This window comes from Protopterus annectens, chromosome 6.part0 (assembly GCF_019279795.1).
Source record: "Protopterus annectens isolate FY-2018-M chromosome 6.part0, PAN1.0, whole genome shotgun sequence".
Classification (NCBI taxonomy): Eukaryota; Metazoa; Chordata; order Ceratodontiformes; family Protopteridae; genus Protopterus; species Protopterus annectens.
In genome coordinates, this window is record NC_056737.1 from 1,820,843,474 (window position 1) to 1,820,868,492 (window position 25,019).

Below are 25,019 nucleotides of genomic sequence, written 5' to 3' on the forward strand. Positions count from 1 at the left end.
GCAATTTGGTCAGGGTTTTATCCCTCTGTGCTATGGGACAGCTTCGTCATTATGCAGCTTGTGTTCTTTTCTCTTACCACCATATTAAAACTGGTTCTTCTGCAGTTCTTCATTAGCTCCTTCTTAACCCATTCTAGCATGAGGAACAAATCCATTCGTTCACATTTCTGCTACTCTTTCGGGGGTCATAACACTTTGAATGTGTACATTGTCCATGGCCATACTACCCTACCCCAATTAACTTGTTTTACCAAATCTGCAGCTTATCCTTCTTATACTGCTATGCCATGTTGTCTATCATGTGTAACATGTTTGTTCCTTCCAAGCTATACCTTGTGTACCGTGCTGACTGCATCCTTCCCTTTTTTTGCTTCCTTGCACTGGATCCTATACCATCATATAAAAGCAAAAATCATCTATTGATCACAGACCAGATCTACCTATCTAAACCACTTACATATGTCTTGTACTTTTCCCCCATTTGAGCCTTATCCCAGACCTTACTCTCCTTTATCTAGGTCCATCCTTTTGTTGACAGAGCTGCCCACCACCTCTTGTAAATTGCAACAAACTCCCTTACCCATTAGACACTGTGATGCCTTTATAACTTTCGGAACAGCACTAAGACTATTTTTTCCTGAATCCATAAATGAATTTTGTGTGAAATTACCTGACCTCCTACTATACCACCCAGCTTATCATTTGAATGTGATATGACCTAATTACTTTGGTAAAGCTTACCTGTACCTAGTATTTCCGAGTGTCCATGCACACACAGATTATTGTCAACTCTTGTTAGTCAATAATTGTCCTTAATCTTTGAATTACAACTCTTAACATCAGCTTTACACTATGTCACCTTTGTTTGTACCTCCTTTCATAAATTAAATATCAACATTATCTAGTCACTAGTAAATCTTTGCACACCTGATGAAGTTTCTTTTTCTCTTTTGTGGTATTTTAAACATTGTTATGTATTCTTGTGTCTGTATTACCAAACTAAACATTGTACTCTTTATTAATATGTTGCTGGTGAGCAAGTCCTTCTAGACATGTTTTTGCTTCTGTCATTTATGCCTCATAAAACTGTATGACTGCATAACATTCATGATTACTGTATATTCACATAACTGTTCACAAGTGTTGTTTTATATTCTTTTGTCATGTTAAGATCCTTTTTACCCCAGGAGCCTCTGAAAAATGGGTTCTGTACACTGAGGCTAACCAGCTCAATAGAAATATAAAATACATCCATCTGTCCCTCAACCTCATAACCCACTTCTTAACTCTGCTTTCTTCAAATTTTCTTCTGTAAATCTTGTTTCCTCTCTACCAGTTTTACTCGCTGTCGTAGACATTGCTTAGTCTCCTCCTTATCATCCCTGGCTACATCCTCATTTTCCATTAACCACTGCCAAATGAACATCCTCAGTCATGATCCTACCTCAGTCTTGTCAGAACTCGCAAACTCCTGGCACTCTTTGTCCTTGCAAATATCACCCACCTTAATCACTGTCATATTTCTCCATCCATGTCTCTCAACTGCCTTTCATTTGCAAGAATGCCCCTAATTATTACTTACAATTGAGCTCCTTGCTTCCTAAAATCGGAAAATCTGGTGCTGTCAGTCTTCATTCTTGACGAATGGGACTCAGTTCCGATCTTCAGAACCAGCTCGGCCATTGTACAGCTCGCACCAGCCAAAAAACTCTCGAGCTAAGACTCAACCCACAATCCCCCACTCTCCATTACCCCAGATCTCGTTTGTCGCTCTGTCAGCAAGACGCGTCAGCCATTGCTGTCAGCTAAATCTTAAAATTTCTTATATCTTTTTTGATTATACCTTATATTTCTCAGCTGGGTGTGTTTGAAATTCTCTACCCCATACTTCTGGTATCCTCCATTACCATTGTTGGTAACCCCTTTCCCACATTTCTTACCGTTAACAGTAATTCTTAATACCATTGTTGGCATTTCTTTCTTCTCTTATGGTATTTCTTCTCTACCATTGTTGGTAGACCATCCTACTGTCCTTTTTGTGTTTGTTGGTATATTTAGTTGCTACCGTAGTGTTGCCTCTTTCAAAATGGAGGAAAAGCATAAGGGCACTTCAGGGTTTAAACAGTGCCAAGACTGTGGAAGAAAGATGCCCAGTTCTGATGGGCATCTTTCGTGTGTTTATTGCCTAGGATCTCCTCATCTTGACTAAAATTGTGACATCTGCCAGGCCTTTAGTAACTGGGCCTTGGCTGAACATTGGAATAAGCTCATTTTGAAGGGCTTATTAAAAACTACCTTTAGTGAAGCTTTGTCCAAGTCTGATCCCCCTAAATCAGAACCTGTCAAAAAAAAGAGTCACTTGGTACCTGCGTCCTTTGTGGCACCGGTGGCACAAAAACATAAGGCTCCATGGAACCAAAAACAGAGATACAAAAACTACAACTTATAGAATCCTCAGCACCGACTACTGCCACTACGGTGTGTTTGGCACCAGCATCGGCACCACCACCTTTAGTTTCTGGTTCGGTGCCAACTTCTCCAATGGCTACTCAGCAGGCTCTGCCCACCCCCTCTGTGCTGAAACCAGATCCATATCTTTTTCGCAGGATGAGATATTCACTTTCCATAGACTGTTTTGCAGGCCAGTTGCTCAGTCCCTTTCTGGAATGACCTGAGTCCCCTTCAGAATTGTCCGTTCCATCCTCCAGGAGTCTCTCCGAGGTATCCGTAGTGCGATTGGTGGATCAGTTGTTGGCGGCCAGAGATTTTCTCCCCCTCCTGGAGTTGGGATATCTTCTCCAATGACTCCTTCACTGTCTCCTCCTCTGACTTCCACCGGAACTTTAGAGCCCAGCACTTTGATCTCCCTAGCACCAGCTGTAACGGTGGCGTTCGGCATCCCTACCTCAGCACCGGATGTTGCACTGACTTCTTCGGTCCTCTCCTTAGAGCCGACATATTCTCGAGGCCAAGACTCCACTGCCAGGTACAACGGTCTCAGATCAGCTCCTGTTTTTTATGCAGAGTCGACCTTGGCTCTCTGGACTTCATTGGTTGTGGGTCCTTCCTGGCTCCTGCTTTGGAGGGTGGACTTTCAGGGTGGGGTATGACCCTGGTTCCGAGGTGGTCTTTCTCATTTCTGGGCTCCACTCCTCCTCAGAGAGTCCTACCTTTCAGGTTCTGGAAAGACCTTTAGCCTCTGCAGGTTCTCAGCTGGTTCCTCCTGCATTGGAGTGTCATATTACCATATCTTGGGGTTCAGAGCTGATACCTAGTTTGCACGACATGACAGCGAGCACCAATGCTTCAATTTACCCCTGTACAGGGCCCCTCTTCTTTGGAGAATTCCTCAGAGATCCCTGCTGAGGAACCCTCCCTTAAGAAGATGTGCAAGACAAGGACATGGATTTTGATGAAGGGGAAGGTTCCCCCCGTCAACCCATGAAGATGTCCCCTTTGGAGACATCCTAGAGATCCTCAAGCAGAGGGGTAACTGGAAGCCCCAAGACCTGACCTCAGAGGAATCCACGTACTTCCAAGCGTTCGGTGCTTGACCATCTACTTCCTGGGTGACCCCACCCACTGGTGATCTTATTAAGCTGATCGCTCAATGGGCTTGGAAGACCCCTGACTCCATAGAGCCTATTCCTCTGAGACCAGACAAAAATTTTTCACCTCCTGAAGACCACCAGTATTGGGCCAAGGGTTTAGCAGTAGATGCCATGGTGGTGGCTGCCACCAAGAAAGAACTTGCCGATGAGTATTCTACAGTCCATCCTCCTAACTGGGATTCTAGAATGATAGACAAATTTGGAAAGTGGGTCTATGCTTCATCAACCTTCACACCCAGGTCTTTGAACTTCATGGCAAATTTTTCTAGACTCCAGAGAGAACTGATTAAGGAATTATCTGACAAGGTGCTGAACAAGGTCGCCTTTCAGCTAGCCACCCTGGAGCCTATATCGAACTCGCCCATGCGGCTCATTGCACAAGCAGCTGAAGGCATGACCAGAGCAGCAGGCTCCTGCGTTGCCATAAGACGCCACACCTGGTTGTGCTTATGTAAATCCGTGGAGCCTTTCATGTCTTCTTTTGTCAGTGCTTCTTTTGATGGATCATCTTTATTCGGCCTCAAGGTAAAGGATACAGTAGCCAGGTGTGAGAAGGATGGAAAGACCCTGTCTGCTGTGAGCATTCTTTTTCTTCTCCTTAACAATCCTACTCCAGGAATCAGAGGAGTGGAAAGATGTGGTTTAAAAAGTCCCAGGGGCCTTTCCAGAATATGTGGCAGTGGCTCCCCTTGGGGCAGAGGGGAGAGCTCAGATCGAAGACACCAACTGCGAGGCAGAGGTGGCCTGCGAAACCAGGGTTCCAGAGACTGACACTCTCTGAACAACCCTACCAGAGCTCCTGAAAGGAGGCCCAATTGCTTACCTCTGGAAGACTCTCATTGCACTCGACAGCCTGGTGACAAATAACCTCTGATACTTGAGTACAGAGAATCATTACCAGAGGCTATCACATCTCCTTCTCCCTTTTCCTGAGATCACTAAGAAAAATCCCCAGTGTTCCACCCAGTCAGAGGGATCAAGCAGCCACAGAAGTTCAAAAGCTGCTAGGAAAAAGAGAGTCATCCAAGAAGTCCCACCAGATCCAGATAGGATCCGGATTTTAATCCAGGTTCTTTAGTGCCAAAGAAGATGGGGGACTGGAGGCCGATATTGGACCTCAGCCTTCTGAACAAGTTTGTTCAGCAGACAAAATTCTGGATGGTCACGGTTCAGTCTCTTCTCCTCTTTCTAGGGAAAAATTATTGGATGTGCTGTATAGACCTTCAAGATGCATACATCTCTGCTTTCGGCTAAGGGCCAGTCATTATCAGTTCAGAGCACTGCCCTTTGGCCTCATCATAGCCCCCAAAGTGTTCACCAGATGCATAGCAGCAGTCACGGCTCAAGTGAGACTATGCAGATTCCAGGTGTTTCCTTATCTAGACTGGCTCCTCACCACCCCTACCAGCCATTTACTGCTTAAAGCCACAGACTTCATCATACACCTGTTCAGTGCCCTGGGCATAACAGTCAACAAAGAAGTCACAGCTGTCTCCCACTCAGGACCTAGAATTCGTAGGAGCCCACCTCAACATAGTTTTGTGTATAGCTTCTCTACCCTTTCACAGGCTTCAAGAGATAAGGTCTCAAGTACCGCTCATTTTAGTAAAAAACAGAGTGCCCGCGCTACTTGTCCTTCAAGCCCTATGATCTATGGCGGTGGCCATCACCCTGGTTCCCTTATAGAGATTTCACATGAGGGTGCTTTAGTGGCTTCTGGCCTCCCAGTGGTCCATCATGTCTCATCCGATGACTCACCCAATCTTAGTAACAGGACATTGCAAAAAGGATCTATCCTGGTTGACGCAGTCTGAAGCAATCCTAATGGGGCATCCCTTTGTTTCCCTGCAACCCAAGGCCATAGTGACCACGGACACCTCCGAGATGGGGGGGGGCATTATCTGGGAAGAACAGTCCAAGGCACTTGGTATCCACAAGAGGCCAAGTTGCACATAATTGTCTTGGAGATGAGAGTGCAAGCCTTTCAATCTGCTCTTCCTCTGGGAACTGTTGCAATCCAGACAGGCAACATGTCAGTGGTTTGGTACGTCAACAAACAGGGTGGAACCAAATCCTACCTCCTTTGCTGGGAAGCTCTCAGTGTGTGGCAGTTGGCGGTAACTTCCAACCGCTTTCTTCTGGCAACGCATATCCCAGAGAGTTCCAGCGTGATAGTGGACAAGCTGAGCAGACACATTCTACTGCCTCACGAGTGGTCTCTCAATCCCAAAGTGGCAAAGGAAATCTTTCACTAATGGGGCCAGCCTTGCTGCGATCTCTTTCCCTCCCCAACCAATAACAAGTGCAGTAGCTGCTTTATCCTAATCCCTCCTCAGGGGGGAGTCCTTGAGAGACGCTCTCATTCTCGATTGGCCCTCGGATCTTCTTTATGCCTTTCCCCCTTTTCTCCTTATACCCCTCTTCCTAAAGTAAGCCCAATGGTTGCAAAGCAAAGTGATTCTCATTGCCCCTTCTGGCCCAGGCAAATTTGTTTCTCCTTTCTTTGGCCTCACTTGTTTCACCATCCAAGGATGGTGAATCAAGTGATTCTCACTGCCCCCTTCTGGCCCTGGCAGATTTGTTTCCCCTTTCTTTGGCCTCACGTGATTCACCATCCTTGGATTCTGGACCTAGTCCCAGACCTGCTGTCTCACCCAGAGGGATTGCTGCATCCTGATCTACCCTCTCGCAAGCTCACAGCTTAGTTCCTCTGATTTTGTTAGTCTCCAGGCATAATAATATAACTTCCACCATACAAAAAATTCTTCTGGCTTCCCATAGACCTTCCAACAGGAGACTATATTCCAGTAAATGGAAGAGATTTTTAATTTGGGCTTCTGAAAACAATTTAGACCAGTTTTCGGCACCTGTTGAAAATGTTTTGGAATTTTTAGCCACCCTTTTTGATCAAGGAGCTTCTGCTTCTACCATTAGAGTTCAGTTAGCAGCCATTTCTAATTTTCACAATGGATACAATGACCATTCTTTAATTTCCTATCACATATGCAAGGTCTTCCTCATAGGTGCCTTATGTGTAAAACCTCCATTCAAAGATCCCTTAGCTCCGTGGGATCTAACCTTGATTTTGTAGTCTTTATTACTACCTCCCTTTGAACCAGCAACCACTTGCCATCTCAAATTCCTTTCCTGGAAAACTCTTTTTCTAGTAGCCATCACTTCCGCTAGAAGAGTCTCTGAGATCTGGGCATTATGTACAAAACCCCCGTATATCATTTTTCATAAAGACAGGGTGTCATTGAGAACTAACCCTTCCTTTTTTCCTAAGGTGGTCTCTGAATCCAATATTAATCAAACTATTGAGTTACCAGCTTTCTTCCCCAAGTTTTCCAACAAAGGTGAATATTGCTTGCACTTACTTGGACGTACATAGACATCTACGTTTTTACCTGAACAGGACTTAGAGAGTCAAGAAAATCAGATCAGTTGTTCATTTCCTTTTCTGGTCCAACGGTGGAAGAAGCTGTATCAAACGTGACCTTATCTAAAATGGCTGAGAGATTGTATCCCCTTAATTAATGCACATAACCAAAAGTTACCTGCGCCTGTTAAAGCACATTCAACCAGATCAGGTGCCACATCAGTAGTTTTTCATTCAAAAGCTTCTATGAATGAAACTTTTGCAGCTGCAACTTGGGCTATGCCTCATTCCTTTATCACTCATTACAAATTGGATATGGTCTCCAGGGGAAGAGCATCCTTTGGCTCTATGGTTCTCAGGAAATCCTTCCATAAGGTCACACAGAGACTGAAGTAGCTAGGGACTCTGTCCCATTTGTCAAGAATGAATGAAGATTAACAACATCAGATAAAGAAGTTATGTACTCACCATAACATTCCATCTGTGTTGTCGATCTTCGTTTCTTCTTGACAGCCCACCCACCTTTCCCCTCCTGTAGATTTCCTGGTGGATCGGACCCTTGTCCTGAGTTTCCATAGGGTTGTTTCCTTGGGCATTGCTTCTGTTTATAATTACTGTGTGTATTCTTGCTATGATCTGCAAACTCGATCTGAGGTAATGGAGAGGGGGGGTTGTGGGTAGAGTCTTGGATCGAGAGTTTTTTTGGCTGGCGCGAGCTGTGTAATGGCTGAACCACATCCGAAGATCAGAACCAAGTCTCATTCATCAAGAATGAATGAAGGTCAACAACACAGATGGAACGTTATGGTGAGTACAAACTTTTTTTTTTTTTTGAAAAGTTCTGAGTTAAGAGTTCTTCAGTTTAAAATATGTCCTTAATTTGTGGCCTTTTAGCAGAACTATTTTTTTATTGCTTTGCCCCTAAATCTAAAATAAAAGGTTATGTGCTGTTTCTCTATCTCAGGCTCTCTTCTGTAAAGCTTTCCCCCATCTCCTAACTAGTCTTCAAAGTTTGACTCAGACCCACACTGTAATTAAACTGCCCATCCTCCTTACTCCCTTGTTTGTCCTTTCATTATCACCTCTTCCAAATAGGTTTCATTGCCCTTTCTTCAGTCCCCCCCCCCTCCTGCTTTCTCTGGCTTCATCCTAGCACTTATTTTTTTGTCATCTTAATTCCTGTCCTGTAGTAATCACTACTATGCATATCTTATATTCAGGAATCCCTTATCCCTTCTCTACCCTCAGCCTATCCCCCATGTCTCTTTTCTACCCTCAACCTTTCTTTGGCTTTCCTTCCCATGCCAGACTTCTGCTCATCACCTGTATCACCTTAATCCACATCTATCCTCACTGGTATATCATTCATTAAATATATAACTTGCAGCTCATCCTCTTACTTTTTTTCCTGCCTTCCATTACCTTACTGTGATTTTTCCACCTGTTTCTTAACCCTTTCTCTGTCTCCAGTATTGGTAAAACTTTTGCACAAGATATTTTGCTTGACTTTTTCCACTAATAGTTGCACCCCTAGCAGGTATTTATTTATTTATTTATTTACATTTGTTGACCGGGAGTGTCCGACTGGACGTAGATCCATTTTCAGCGGAGGCCCAGGGGAGAAAAGCTCCACAGTTAAAATAAAACAGACAGTAGTTACATTGGATTACATAGTGATTAACAATTTAACATAGCAATTAATTACAACATATTTACAGATGAAGAACATAGTACATCAGTAGACAACTAGAATCTTTATCTGCGAAGTACATAACAGACATTAACAAATGTTACAATAAGAAGTTCCTGCTGTATAATAAGTACTAGGCTTATGAGCATCTGAGCTTGCTATAATCAAGGTAGTTAGTGGAGTGGAAAGAAAGGTAGTGGTTGGATGGGGTGGGTGATATTAGAGTGGGAGTTGCAAGGGCATAGCCAGCATGTTTTTAGGTGCGCTTTTAGTAAAGTTTTGAAGTGGGTGCATGATGGTACAGAGGTAATTGTGAGTGGGAGGGAGTTCCATAATTTGGCTATGGTGCAAGAGAATAGTGCTTCACCAGCAGAGTTATTGGCTTTAGTGATCTGCAAGTGATTTTTGTTGCTGGATCTTAGTAGTCTGGTGGTGCGATAGGGTTGGAGTAGATTCTGGAGGGATGGGACATTTGGTGGATGGTTTACTAGTTTGTGGGCAAGTGAGAGTTGATACCATTGAAGGAGGTGAGGGAGTTCAAGCCAGCCAGGTTCAGCAAGTGAGAGACAGTGGTGACTACAGTAGGATGCCTCTGTGGCGAATTTGGCGATTTTGTTGTAGCAGGTCTCTAACTTGTTTAGATCACATTGCCTTAGGTTAGTATATATTGGAGAGGCATAAAGTAGGGTGGAGATAAGGTGGGAATTTGCTGTTGAAATCTTTGCTGCTTTGGTGAGAAGTTGCTTATTTCTGTAGACTTTTTTTATGGTCATGAATATGTGAATGTCAAATTTTAATTTATTGTCTATTTCCACTCCTAGCAATTTGGTGTGTTCAGTTGGGTATACAGTAGTGTTGTCTTTTGCTGTGATGTTAAAGTGAATGTTGTTTTGAGTATGTTTGGTGGGTTGGAAGATGAGTGGTTTAGTTTTGTTTGGGTTGAGTATTAATTGGGCATTGGATAACCAAGTTTCAACAGAGGAAAAGGCTTCCTGTGTGACTTTTTGCAGTTTGGGTAGGGCCTGGGCTGAGCAGATGATGGTTGAGTCATCTGCGTATTGTATGAGTGTGCCATGTTTGGTGGCAGAGGCTAGATTATTGGTGAAAACAGAGAAGAGTAGGGTTCCAAGGATGGATCCTTGGGGTACCCCTATGGAGACAAGTAGTTGGGGAGATATGTCATTCTGCAATTCTGCAACAATTATTTACTAGGGTAAATTTCCTACTGTGATACTTCCACAGGTTTACTGACGATTTCTGTTATTCCTAATAGTTTTGTTCCTGCATTACTTAAAAAATAACTTGTCCATATGTGTATAGGTTAAATGTGCATCTTCCACATCCTCAGTCTTTCGTATTAATACACCATAACTTTCTTAACAGTACCACCTTCACTAATATGAATAAACTTGATGAAAATGGGCACCTTTTTCTCGTCTGTATTTCTGTCAATGACTGCCTTTATTATCCCCTGTTTACTGCCAGTCTTATCTCTGGCTTTGTAAATAACTCCTGCCAAAATATCCCTCCTATTCCCACTTCCTGTAACAGTACTACCAAGAAGCCCCATTCCACAGTGTCAAACACCTTTTAATAAAAAAAAACCTCCTCCTGTTTAATGTTCCTCTTTCTACCCATTTCACCAAATATAACAGCAGGCAACCTGTTTTTAACTCATGCTTACAGCATCAAATGTGCTGTGTTCAGCTCATCACTTGGAGTGTTAAGTTATGTGGTCTGTCTAGAATGCATCCCACTACAGTACATCAGAGGCAGTCAGCATGTAATAGTACTCTTGAGACAATATAGCTTAATCTTAGTACAGATATCACAGTATTAGTACCATGATAAATGGCTTAAAATAGAAAATAAATAGAACAAGTAAAGAATAATAAAATACATTGCTTGTTCATTTCTTTTATTTTTCTTTACATTTAGTAATCCTAAAATTCAAAGTTCCAGGTGATTATTGCCTAGTCTGCCATCATAAAGGAATTTCACATCACTTTACTCTGTGAGTGTTGATAGATCTGAATAAGTTAACAAACTCTGTCATTTAACTACTTTTGTGTCACCCTATTCACTCTTGCTGCAAATACCTTTGCAAACAGTTTTGCATTGGTGTTATTCAAAAAGGTATGCTTTAAAATTCTTGCCTTTTGGCAGCACTGCCTGAGCCATGTCTTACAACTGACATAGAAAACATATGCTTTTACATTGCTCAATTAAAACCTCCTTCAGCTACTTTGAATCCTTCCCCTTGAAAACAAACAGTAGTTAACCTGTGTGGGTTGCTTGCTTTCCATTTGTTTAAATAACCTTTGACATTTGAGCCGCTTGCTTTCCTGCTGTCTCATCTGACCTTCTTATCATACCCTTTTCCTTCCCTCTCATCTACAGTTCTTACTCCCTCCTCATGCGTTGTTTGCCACTTCGATTAACAATTTTCATTTGCTCCAGCAAGTCTCCTTTTTGTGCACCAGCTCTTCCTTTGTATTCTTTGCCAATCCTGATCTTTTAATGTCCATGCCATCAGCAAGCTCCTGTCTGGTGCCCTGCAGAGTTCTACAGCAGCAGAAAGACAAAAGAGAGACTTTGGAGTGATTAAGTATCAATTTTCTGCATTTTCTTGCTGCCTTTAGCTAATTCCACCTAAAACGACAATTTTTTATAGAGTTTCTGTGATTTAAAAAGCTTGTTTCAGCTACATACTGTACTTATTTTACTGCCTGCACTTTAACAAAGTCGTTTTTGTGTTTAAATTTAACTGTTACAGGCTACACACTCAAATGTGATAGCTATTTCTGTGCATTTAAAGTGTTTTTTTGATTATATCTGCTTTATTTTCTGAAAAAAAAATATATATACTTGTTTTCCCACCTTTCTAAGCTAGTATAGTCCAGTTTTCTGGTTAGTGCTGAATTCAGGGCTGTGTTACAAGTTTCTGTGTTTGTCCATACCTTACTTGGATAGAAGGAAGTTTCTCTGTTCACCTGTGAGAGGAGAGAGCTTTGAGCAGCCTATCTGTCCCTGGACAGGTGGTTTCCGCCCAGGAATTAGTATATTGGCCATTTTGGGCTAATTTCTATCTCTTTCATTTCCTGCTATAAAACCCGCATTAGAGCAGTTTTGCATGCCGGGCAGCTAGGGTATAACTATTCCAGGCTCCGCAAAGTCTACTCTTCAATTTTTCACTTGGAACTAGACAAACTTTCAACTTAAGCACTCAAACCATTCACTTCTCAGCTCGGCACTTGCTCAAAACTCATAGCAAGCACTAATAAACCTTAGCACTAGACCCCCCTATACTGTAGAGAAGGACAAGGCTCTCTATTCGACCTTACCAGCCAGTCAGTAAAACAGCTCACTGTACTTATCCAGGCATGTCCAAAGGGCAGTTTCAGGTGTACTCTCCGGTCCAACTGGTGAATCTGGGCATTTTGAGGCAATGTTACAACTTCCTCATGTACACAGACAACCCTCTACTCCTACCACCAAACACTAATACATGCGAGAGATGCAGTTATACAGCCAAACTGGAGACTAAGCTGTCTCAACCCAAGACTGGACCAGACAGTCAAGAGGAGAATGGAATTACTTGCATCACACCACCAGTCTCACATAGACCTATGAAACCAGCACCAGCAAAAAAAACACATAAATACACGAAAACATACTCGGAGGCTCTAAATAAAAATCTGCAAAAGCAACAAAGAACTCCAAAGCAGACATCCAAGCAACCTCCACCCCCCCCAACACAAACCATGAAATACATACTTCACAAAACCAGTGTGCCACGCAATCACAGCCCTTAAGGCAAGATAACATACCCAACACACTAGTAATAGGTGACTCTCTAGTCAGGCACACTGATGTCCCACTCACTAGGCTGAACAAGGAGAAGGTTACTGTTAGCTGCCCGTCGGGTGCCAAGATCCATCACATAACACAAGCACTCAGGTCACTCCAGAACAAGTACAAATACAACTCTGTCATTGTCCATGTTGTTGTGAATGACCTGAGCCGTACCTCCCTGGACTACATGAAAAGAGACATGGAAGAGCTTTTTGATCATGTAGCCCAGGCCAGTACGACTCTGACCCTGAGTTACATCCTGCCGTCACCAAGAATGATACCACAGTATAAAGAAAAAATATCAATTTCAACAATTGGCTAAGCTTCTGGTGTCATTCAAAGGGGATCCAGTGTCTGTCAGCCTGGGATGACCTGCTCGACAAGCCATGCTGCTTCGCTAGAGACGGCTTGCACCTGTCACCTTTAGGCTTTCGAATACTGGCCAAGGCTCTTGCCACCCCCATAGTACCTTTTTTAGGCAAGGCTCAAAAGACATAAATAGCACAAGTAACAAAAATCTGAGGGTAATGCTACTCAATGCCAGAAGTCTAAATCTCAAAATGCACGCACTTGAGGCACTCCTCAGTATGGATAAAATCTATATATGTGCAGTAACAGAAACCTGGTTTAAGGCTCCAGAGAGCACCCCAGCACTACCAGGCTACAACTCATACCATACATTTCAGCCACAAAACCCGGACCAAAATACAAAAGGCGGGAGTGTATCAATATTCTTCAAGAATACCCACACCTTCAGCTTAGTGGCACAGCACGATGCTTCAGAGATCATCCACGTGCAACTAACAACGGGCAGAATTGCAGTTCAAATTGTAGCTTGCTACAGATCACCCACCATGTCCCAGGATGCCCATTCCGCATTTCTGGAAACACTGGGAAACATAAAGGTCCTACCAAACACCCTGATATTGGATGATTTCAATTACCCAAACATTAACTAGGAGAACTACTCAAGTAATAACTCCCTTGCCCAACATTTCCTAGAATTTATAAACTCAAACGCCCTGAATCAACTGGTCAAGACCCCCAGCAGAGGTGACAACATATTGGACCTGGTCGTCACCAACATGGGCGACCAGTGTTCCACACAGGAGGTTAACCCCTCGTTGGTTAGATCTGACCATAAACTAATCACTCTGCATATCCACATTCCGCCCCCACCCCCGGTCAAAGAAACCACCATGAAAAACTTTTCAAAAGCAAACTTCACGTTACTTAAGACCGAGGTGGAAAGTTTCAAATCCCCCATGCTAAAGGATAACAATGCCCAAGCTGCAAAATCCTTTACTAATGCACTCTACGGGCACTCACAAGAATGCATGGGTCGTACTATCCCAAGCAAAACTAAGACTCATACCTCCAAGAAAAGGAAACCAGTCTGGTGGACCCCTGCCATAAACAAGCTATACAATGTAAGGAGGAAACTAGTACAGAAAAAAGTAAAATCCCAAGAAGGGAAAAGACGTACCTGATCAGTATCGGCAAGAAACTATGATCCCTCATAAAATCATCCAAGGCTAGCTTCGAAAGAAAAATTGCCAAGGACTCCAAAGATGACCACAAGGCATTCTTTAGCTATGTCAAGAATCTAAGTGGCAATTCTCAGATCTGCTCGGAGTTAGTGCAGAATGGCACGAAATACACTAAACCGACCAATATCGCCAACATCCTGGCAGACAGGTTCACTGCAAACTTCACCCCCCTCTCAACCCCAAAAGGGCCCATAACCATACCAGAAGAATCTAGTGCCCCTGAAATCACAGACACTCAGGTTAAAACAGCCCTCTCCAAAGCCAAAAACACAGCATCAATGGGACCAGACGGTGTCCCAGGCTGCGTCCTACATGAGCTCAAAGATGAACTAACCCCTCACCTAAAGACACTGTTCAAACTAACCCTCTCCACAGGCTACGTGCCCATAGAGTGGCGCACAGCAATGGTTATTCTGCTCCACAAAGGTGGAGCCACAACAGACCCCAGGAACTATCGCTCTATAAGCCTGACTAGCTTGGTCTGCAAGGCTATGGAGTGTATCATCATGGATCTATCTCATTAACAGAGACATTGGGAACCTCCAAACACTGGACCCTACCCAGGTCAGCTTTGTTAAGGGCAGATCATGCCTCCTAAACATGGTGGACGTCTTTGAGACAGTTACCAAGGCTATAGATGAGGGAAAAGTGGTCCACACAGCCTACCTAGACCTCGCAAAGGCCTTCAATACCATTCCCCATTCTGGTATTATAGACAAGCTCACCAGCTTGAACATAAACCCATATGTCACGAGATGGGTTGCCAACTGGCTCATTGGCAGAACCCACATGGTAAGAGTTGCAGGAGCTAGGTCTGACTCTAAACCAGTTACAAGTGGCTTTCCCCAGGGTTTAGTCCTAGGACCCCTCCTGTTCAGCATGTATTACTCAGAGATACAGGCAAGCACAGGAGGACTATGGCTGACCAAGTTCGCAGATGACTGCAAACTAGGGGCTGTAATTGACTCTCCAGCTGACACAGACGTCCTTCATAAGGGTCTCACTGAGACATATACCTGGTGTCAAAACCATGGCCTCAAGCTAAATGCCGAAAAGTGCATAGTCATCCCCTTTGGAAAAAACAAAGTACCCACAAACTGCCACATAGGTGATAGCCCCCTAAATACCAAAGGCATAATAAGGGGATCTGGGGACCCAAGTAGATGGTTATCTCTCCTTTGATAATCACATTGTCATAGTGGTTAGAAAATCCTTCTATGTGGCCCACCTAATCACAGAAGGGTTTGCATCCAGACCCAAAGAGATCATTGTGCCCCTCTACTCATCACTCATCAGACCCATCATAAAGTACAACTCCCCATTTGGGATGTACCGTACAAGACACCTGCAACAGCTGGAAAGACCACAGAAGTACCTCACCAAGAGGATCACTGGCCTCAAACAGATGCCCTATGCAGCTCGACTGAAGAAACAGCAGCTGTACTCAGTTGCATACCGCCTACTCAGAGGTGATCTCTGCCTGACATACAAGGCCATGTCCAACACAGAACTGATGGACGTGCTCCACCTAAATAAAACTGTATCCCCTCGATCCACACATTCTAGGGATCTAAACCTCACCACAACAATAAATAGGACGTGTTGGAGGGATAGATTCCTGTCCCAGAGACTTCCCATGCTCTGGAACAAGATTCCAATCTACATTAGGCAGAGCTCCTCACTAATACTCTTCAAGAGAAACCTTGACGAGTGGATGGGAAACGGAAAGTTTACCCCGGGTATCACTTCAGTGGCTGTACTGGACAGAGGCACAGGGAACCAATCTAAGGGCGGTGAAAGCCAACACATTCCGGCTAGGCTTATAGATGCCTTTGGAGAGGTAGCCTAGTACCTACCTATGAACTCTTCATTGATCTTAATTTTTAGGTGTTTGTTCTTGCTTGCTACCCTCAATCCCCTTTCTCTTTTTAAACATTTTTTCTGTTGTGTCTTTCGGCTTTTCCCGGTTAGGGGTCACCACAGCAGAACTCTGGTCCACTAATGATTGGCAGTAGATTTTTACGTGCAGAGTTGCTGTCCCTGATGCACAACTTTCAACGAAGGTACACCCATTCACGCATGTCTCCAGACAGAAGACGCTCTAGCTGAGAATCGAACAGGACAACGTCTTACTGTGAGGCGACAACGCTACCGCAGCACCACCACCGCAGTCTGTATAGCTATTAATTGCCTCTCCCACTCCTTTGCTTCCATTATTTTCCTGTTTACCCCTCCCTTTTCGGTCATCTGTCCTGTCATTCTGACTTCATTCTATGCCTTCTCAACTTTTACTCCCAGTATTCAGCCTTATCACATTCCCTGTCATACTTTTGATCCTCTCCCTATGCTCTGTTCCCGTCCATTTACAAGATTTCTATCCCCTATGGCTGCTCATATAAGCATGTCCCAGTAAAAACACAATCCTTGTTACTTCTCTGATTCACTGTCTATCATAATCAAGACCAAGTTATTTGCTTATTTGCAGTCATGCTACAAGTACATTTAGCTTTTTTCCCCAGTTGCATCTGTCATATGTCCAGCAGACTGTTTTTCCATTCCTTATGCAGTTTCCTTGGACTTCTGTTGTGGAAGTTTGTCTCACCCCACATGATCTCTGCAATTCCAGGTTTAGCAGTACTTTAAATTATTCATACTAACACCCTATTACCTACTCTGTTTATATGTTCTTCTTAAAGCTCTCTTTAGAATCTGCACACCTGTATTTTCTCCTTAAAAGGACCCAAGTGCCACTTCCTGCACTATTTTGTGCCTCACATTCATTCATTCACTGACCTGCCCGACTCAATTTCACCTCTTCCACTACCCTGTGATGTGCAGTTATGATATAACCTCCACCCCTTCTACTCTCATTTTTTGTATATTCAGCTTCTGCTCTGTTGTACCTTCACTTCCCCCTAGTTTTCTCAATTCCTTTGCCTTAAGATTCTGTAATATAACAACGAGAGCTGTCACCCTCTAGGCTACTTAATACTTTCCCCTTTTACTGTGATAATTTCATCCACCTAAACCCATTTCATCCACCTAAGCCCATGTCACAAATCTTAGTCCCTCACTCTTTGCTTAGACCTTTTCCTCATGCTAATTACCCTTCTGGGTTAAATCTCCTTCCCCATGACTCTTCTTTCTGCACTAGTTTTCCTCAAGAAAGGTCTGGTGAGCCTTGGATGCCACTTATTGTTATCCCCTCCTCAACCAAGGGTTTTGATGGGCAGTCTGTTTCCATTCTGTCTTCCACTTGCAGCCATCATGTCTGCTGTCACTTGATCTACACCTCTGCCCCTGTATCTTCCTCTCTCTCCTCCATTCTCTACGATGTATCAAGCACTTTTATACCATGTAATCTTCCTAAAACAGTAGAATATTTCCTTCACATTCCCTCATCCAAATGCTTTATAGGCACTTCTACCAGGTCATACCCACTTCCTGTTTTTCTCCCTCACCATTTGTTTCAGATTAATGACCCAAAATCTTCACTGCTGGCCACTGTTACCGTAAGACCTTATTGTATTTCCCTGTACTTCCCAATCCCCCACACTTCATTGTATTGCAGTAGTAACCTCTCCTTTCTGTGCACCCAAAACACTTTCTGTTAAATTGTATTTTATTTTCACTCCTTTTATATAGTAGGGACATGTAGAATCCTCTTATCGTTCATTAAGAGATGGTATATTAACATCCTTCTTGAATTCTTAGAAAAATTGCCAAACCATAGCATGTTATGTTTTGTCCCTGTGTTCTTTAATACATATGGCCTTTCCCCATTTTTTGGCATTCTGGCTGCGTTCACAGGCCACTAGTTATGTAATACTCTCTAGTATCAAAATAAGCTGTCTGGTATTTACCCTATGTTATGAATATTTTATATATAAATAGTTATATAAGTATGTGTCAAGTGATTGAATTATAAAAAGTTCAAACACTTAGACATCAAAACGTTTAAAGCTCTTGTTCATCTGCAGTCAGTGTCCATGGGCTTGTGGCTTAGGAGTATGTCAATTATGTCTCTTTAAATATAAAAGAACAGGGAATATCTTTTGAAATATGAATGTGACAAAATAGATGAAAGATCAGGAGCTCTTATTGAGATGTAATTGTTTGCAGTCTTTGATAGACTTAATGACTTGCAGATCACTAATGAATGCAAAGGTAGATTAAAGGAAAGGAAAGGAAAGGAACTAGACTGAGATATACATTGTGAATTTCTGTTATTGCTGGGCTAATGTGATAATGATTTTGTTCCTGAGAAACTTGGCCATGACAAGTAGAAGTAGTAGTTTAAATACTTATTTTTCTCCAGTGTAAGCTGAGCAAAAGGAAGATGACTCATTTGATGACCAATGGCGGCTGGGAAAAAACATTTTATGTAACAGTGTGCTATGCTGTGTAAAGCAAATATAATGTATTGACTAGCATGTCTGGTGTATCTCTCTGAAAGCAGTATCTGCTTGAAGATTATTTATAATTTATGTAACTTATGAGAGTTTTAGACAGTTAAGGACAGTATTTCTGCAGGAAATTAGATGGTCAGGGAACTTGAGTATCTGGAGCTTAAGATATTTCTCTGTAGGTTTATTTTATTGCTATTCATTTTATTCCCCGTTGCAGGCCAGTTTGTTTATACTTTAGTCTGTATTCACCCTGTATTGTTTATTATTTAAGTAAAGTTCATTTATTCACCTTTACGCTTGTGTGGCTGACTTCTGTTGTTTATGTATATTTATGAACTGTTATTTATCTGAGGAGAGGATTATCTTTATTTACACTGTCAATTAATAAGCTGTGTGGCACACCTCCCTTTAGACTACTTAAGTTTACTACCAGTGAAAGCTGTTAATTGGTGCACTTGTATTTAATAGCAGCTGGTAATTGGATGTGTTTGACCCTAAGTCAGAGTGGTGGCTTTGAAAAAAAGTTGTGGGGCATGGGGCTTTGGTGAATTCTGCCAGCCTTCCTTGGGCATCATATGTGTGCACATGTCAGAGAGAATAATTTGTGTAAACCACACTCACCATGGATGAAGGGGCACTGGAAGTCATTGGTTCACAGAGTAGTGAAGAATGGGCCAAGAGTGCATGGTCAAAGACTCAGCTCTGTATGCTGCCTGTGTGCTGTCTTGTCTGGGTGTAGATGTTAGAAGCCCAAACCCAGGAGAGCAGTTCATATTCTCTTTATGCACTTGGGACTAGGTTATATTTTATTAGTTAATTATTGAAATAGACTTGTGTACACTTTACTGCTATTCCTTCACCCTTGTTTGGCCATGGTGGGATTCAAAACCCATCGGTACAGTCATACTGACCTCAGAGGTGGTGGTATACTGCCATTTGAGTGTCACAGTTCAGTATACCCAAACATTTTAGCATGCATAAACATAGTGTTAATAGAACTGAACATTAATTTAAATGTACTTTGGTAGTCATTTACACTCTCCCATTTGCTTTTCGTCCATCAACAAATTCATTCTTTGGTTTCTTGACCCTTTATGATGTTCAGTATAAAGCTGTGTAAAACTGCTTACCTTTAGCAGACAAGTGCCACAGTCAATACAGCAAGTTTCTTCTGCCTCGATCAACAAGATCTTTTATCTCTGTGCTATCCTTATTTTACTGATCTTTCACTTCCTCCTTCCCCCAACCAGAGTTTCTCCTTTTCTCATTTCCCCTCATTGTTTGCTGACTTTATTGGTCATTTCAAAAACACAGCACATTACTGTTTCTTCCAGTTACCACATCCACTTTACTTTTCCCTCGCCCATCTTTCTGGCTACCTTTAGGACCGTAAAATTTCCTTGGGCATTCAGCTTCCCACACCAGCTGTCTGTATACCTATCTTGTGATGTCAGAGCATTTCTTGTATGTCATGTCATCTGAATGAACTGGTTCCCACTACTTATGTCTTTCTGATTTTAAGCAGCTTGCCCTTTTCTACATTTTTGAATATGGTCAGGTTTCCCATTGTTTATCTCTGCAGTCCCACTAAGGATATTGATTCCTTATGGGGTACTCTTGTTTTATCCATTGCCCTCCCATCAAGATCTTCTTCCTTGCTCTGCTTCTTCTCCACAATCCTGGTTTACTTTCTTTTTTTTTTCTTTTTCAGACCACTAGGTCTTTCTTCAGCTTTTTTTGCACTAGTTTGTAGCACTGTTTCTGCCCCCAACCCCTACTGCATTATCCACCCAAATTTTGTTCTGTCTGGGCCCACATTCTAGATGCATCTTCCTTTAACCCTGTCACCTTCTTGTTTTTGCCTGACCCTTAAGTCTGTCATATAAAACATCATGATTACTAACATGTTCCTCCAGTCCAGATTACAATGTCACTAGATTAACCAGCTTTAATTTGTCTCCTCCTTATCTTAAATGCTAAGTTGCAACATTGACTTTACGCATCCTGTGGTAAAATTCAGTTGAGTAATTATTTGAACATTTGTCTTTATGCTGTGCCATATACAGCCCCTGTAACTAAGTTACATTATTTATGCACCATTGCTTTGGTTTGCAACATTAGCATGTACGTAGCTGCTTGCGTTGCCCTAGGTCCTGACTTGCCCACATTAAATGATACCCAGAGTCCATTTGCAGATACAGCCAACTCACTCAGGCCTCTCTTGAATTAATCTTACCTAGGCCTTCAGAAACTCCACAGTTTTCTTCTGTGGTCCTTAAATTGTCTATCCTTTCCCATTTCTCAGTCCATCCTTGCATGCAGGTTTTTCTCTGTTTTGTTATTTTCATTTCTTCTTCTTTCTCCATAATTTTCTGGCTCATAGCAGCCACTTCATTTCTGACCATGTCAGCCTCACCTTTTAGGAGGCTGGCATCTCCACTCTCTAAGCTCTCATATTATCTCAACAGTCTCATTAACTTGTTCTTAACTGTTTGCATGGCAAACATGTTTAATTTTGCATCTATTGAATATGACTTTTCCCTTAATATGTCTCCCAAAGCTTACTGCTTTGGCCTTCTGTATAATCGCAAACTTTTTTTGCATCTGTAAATTTTAATGTTTTGCATTCCTGAGACAGAGAGCTTTCCGGTGTTGTGGCCATCTTTACCAGGCTCAAAATTGACCTCCCCACAGACCGTTGACTTTAATACCAAGAAGCTGTTCACAGGGATCTCAAGTAAATATGGATGCCAGCAGTTAAATTTCCAGTTTCTAATTAGACGTCTGCCTTCCAGCGTTATGCAGTGAGTTGAGGACTAAAGGGTGCAGTGTATAAAAAAAACAGGAAGTTTAATCAAGATACACAATGGGACAAGCACTTTGCTGTTCTGATTAAGAAGCTTGCTGTATGTTAAATTGAGAGCATTGTATTATACATGAACCAATACTTTGGGCATAATATTGCCTGAAATTCTGCATCAGATAGTTTCATCCTTGTGTTTGGTCCTAGGGAACAGTGTACTCAACTTTCTTGTTTGCTGGAAAGCATCCAGTGTTGTGGTGTAAACCAGGGGAACCTTGTTGGCTAGGCTTATGTAGGCACTCGGGGCCGATAGCCTAGTACCTACCTATGAACCTATTTCCTGACAGATTGTCTTTCTGTAAAATAGGCTTTATCAAGCTTTTATACAATGACTAACCTCCATTTTCATCTGAGTAAAAAAAATACTCCTATATAGCTGTAGCTTATCTTTATATTTCAGATTCTCTCTCTTCTTGGCTTTCATTCTGTTTTAAAATGTTTTTATGCTAATAAATACAAGAAATTCTTTCAACTTACGAAAACACGTAACAGTTTCTTAATGTTACATATGTGTGTGTGCCATAGCATTTGGTAGCTATACCATATTAAAGACCGTGTTTTCTCCACATTTTCAAGTGTTAATATCAAAGAAATTCTTCAGTGCAACAATGCCTCTTACACAGTTGCTAGGATACTACAGATGACAGCTTTTAAACACATTAATGGCTTCTAGGGTAGAAGTGGAATAGGTTGGAGGTTCAGGGGCTGTTTGATAAAAGCAATTTCGTTATGACGTTGTCTTCAATTTGACCTTTCTGAATGTTAACATTGATCAAGTACCAAATGGTTAAATGTTAGTACTTTTATCATTTGTACAAATCAGCAACTTTAATTTTAAAACTAGGGTCAGGATTAAGGTTTGGGCTGAGTTTAGGATGTGCATTTGACTTCAGTGGAGAATATAGTGGATTGGTCTTAAACAAGAAGCATTGTGATTGTGTATGGCTTTGTTTCATACATTTTGATTAATTCATGTTACAGCAAAGTGGTTTTCAGTTTTGTTGATTTTCAGATATGTGAGCTCATTTCTTTTGTTTTTCAGCTGTTTTATTTTTGATGAAGAGACCTAGTTGTTTGTGTCTCCAGGCTACTTCACAGGCACATGCAGGTCTTAACTTCCCTGTAATCTCACATTTTCAGGTCTTATTAATTAGTTGAAGATGTTCAGGTCCACAATCCATAACCTTTTTCTGTAATCATTCTCTTGTGTTTTTTGCCCTGCTGCTTTGAGGATTTATTCCCCAGGAATCAGATTGAACTTTACACATAGTCTGTGATGAGTACTTCATTCCTATCTCTTTTTTGGTTGCTTAATACTATTCTTTGTATTTAGCTGTATAAGACTATTTGGTGAAACTACACTCTGTGAAGTGACAAGACTTCATTTAGCATTGTTTACTATTATAATTCCGAAGTGCATTCAGTCTAAAGCCGGTATCTCCGATTCCTAAGCGCGAAAGTGACAATGTCGAATTCCGACATTGCCGAACGTACATCTTGAATTCGACTTCCAAATGGGCTTTAACATGGGTCGAGATAGGGGTGAGATTTGTACTTCAACAATGTCGGGTTCGACATTGTCACCATTCGACCCTTGCCGTTCGCTGTAGTGGTGTCGACAAGATAAGCATCGGAATTATAATTGTAAACCTTTTCTGTTTACTATTTTTTTCCTCTTTTTTGTAATGGGCTTGCAGTCTGAATGTGACGTGATGCAGCTTAACTTAGTTGGAGTAAAATTAGGTAAAACAGATACATTTGTCTGTCCTGCAACATTCACCTTATTATCCTGTCACTATAGCCCATATTAACCTTCAGTAACTCTGCAGACAGAATACTATATTCCTTGATATTACATTCCTTTGTTAGACAGTTGTCTACTATGCTATTATAATGTTTTTGTATGTTGTATATTGTGCTAGATAGACGCCCACTATGTTAGACTTCTACATAGAGTTAAATAATGTTTTAGCATGCTTAATGTTGTATTTCTGCTGTTCATCTATGCTATAAGCTATTTCTTTTTCTACTACTGCTTTATACTTAACTTTCCCAGGCTGAACCTAAAAGTGATCTACCTGAGTCAGTCTCTACCCCTGTCAACAAATGATTAATAAAAGTAGAGTGATGTACATGGGCTTCCTAAAAGCTAACATATTTTTTGTATGTTTATGAACATTTTGGCCTTAATGTTTGCCAGTCATCAGGCCCCTCCTGATCAGGTGGCCCATTAATTTCCATTCATCGGTGCAAGGCTCAGTCTGGAGGGACAATCAGAAAGGCAGGCATTGGAGTGGTTTGGGTTTGTATGTCAAGCTGTACCCCTATACATGCCACTGACAACCTGTTGGTGGCATATGCAGTTGATGTCTGCACTGCATGTTTCCACAGTGCCACAAAGGGGTGACGTCTGCATGATGTCCACCCCCAGGGAGCTAGCAGGAAAATTCAGTCCAACATGCTCATGACCCTAGGCATTAGCACTCCTGCCCCCCTGATGGAATTCATCCACCCATTCATGTATTGTCAAGTGCTTGAGCTGCTAATTAAACTTTGGTTATCTGGGCAGTAGCCAAGGCACTCTCTCTACACTTCCCAGTGCAGGCAAAAGTTTAGAACTTGATATAAAGTAGGATTGCTTTTTCACTTAAAAAAATAACAGGCTTGGTGTTAAAAAAAAGTTTTACATTCCAGTCAGACTGGAGTAAATGCATTTACAGCATTATTTAAGCGTATGTATTTGTACTATTTCATTTATGTTTTTTTCTCTCTGTCTTCTATAGTGCTGATAGACAAAAATCAAAATCCAAAGTGGAGTCCAGCAACCCTAGAGGAGGTATCAGATGAATATGTGGACAGTTGTTTCAAGCCCTTGGGAAGCAGTGAACTCAAATTGTGACTGGCATAATCTTCTGCTTCCTGTTATTGAGCTAGAAGGAGTCATAATTGTTTGTGACTTGCAGTGTTACTCATGAACTGTGTAATCTTTCAGAATTTAGAGATGTACTTGTTAAGATAAAAGTCATGTGCATTGTGTTTGATCTGTTCTTAATTTGCTTTAGCTGTACATGTGTACACGGTTTGGTTAAAGTAAATCATGATGCAAATAAATTGAAAAACACCTCTGTTTTTTTACAGTTTCTTTAGGATTGTAAGTGCTTCTAGAATGTTTTTATGTATGGTTGCAGTATATAGTGCCTCATCAGATGGCCTAATAATATGCGCACATGTTGTCATGAGGCAGAAGTTATTATATGTATATGGTTAGGGAATCTTTTCTTGAAGTTAAGAACAGTCAAGGGCCCATGTAGTACTCCCACTAGTAGTCCACATAACCTGTCAGTACATATGTATTCCTTGCTAATAGGAAAAAGAAGGTACCGAATATTTACACATTGCAGATGCTTGTAATCATCTCCTAAACAGTGCAGTTCTTGGACAATTTCACTAGTTACACGTCTCCTTTAAGAACATATTCAGGACTTTGAGAAGTGTTTGCATTCATTTTGCTACTTTGCAGGTGTGAAAAAGTAAACAAGCAGACTAAGCAGAGGAGCAAAGTAGCAAAAAGTCATGGGCAAAAAATATGCAAGATAGATGAATGATCTTGTCACATCTTAAACAAAAAGATGAAACAGAGAGTGGCTTTTGAATTTCATTGT

At 41.8% G+C, this 25,019-nt stretch overlaps 1 protein-coding gene across 1 annotated transcript in view; it reads left to right on the forward strand.

Annotated features, from left to right (window-relative positions):
- The window catches only part of HIBCH (3-hydroxyisobutyryl-CoA hydrolase), a 1,796,007-nt gene extending 1,771,527 nt beyond the window's left edge, over positions 1-24,480 (forward strand). Inside the window, exon 11 of the mRNA XM_044073705.1 lies at positions 24,141-24,480. Within this exon, the coding sequence (XP_043929640.1) occupies positions 24,141-24,256 (116 nt within the window). The 3' untranslated portion in view covers positions 24,257-24,480. The remainder of the gene's footprint in view (positions 1-24,140) is intronic.
- Positions 24,481-25,019: the final 539 nt, after the last annotated feature.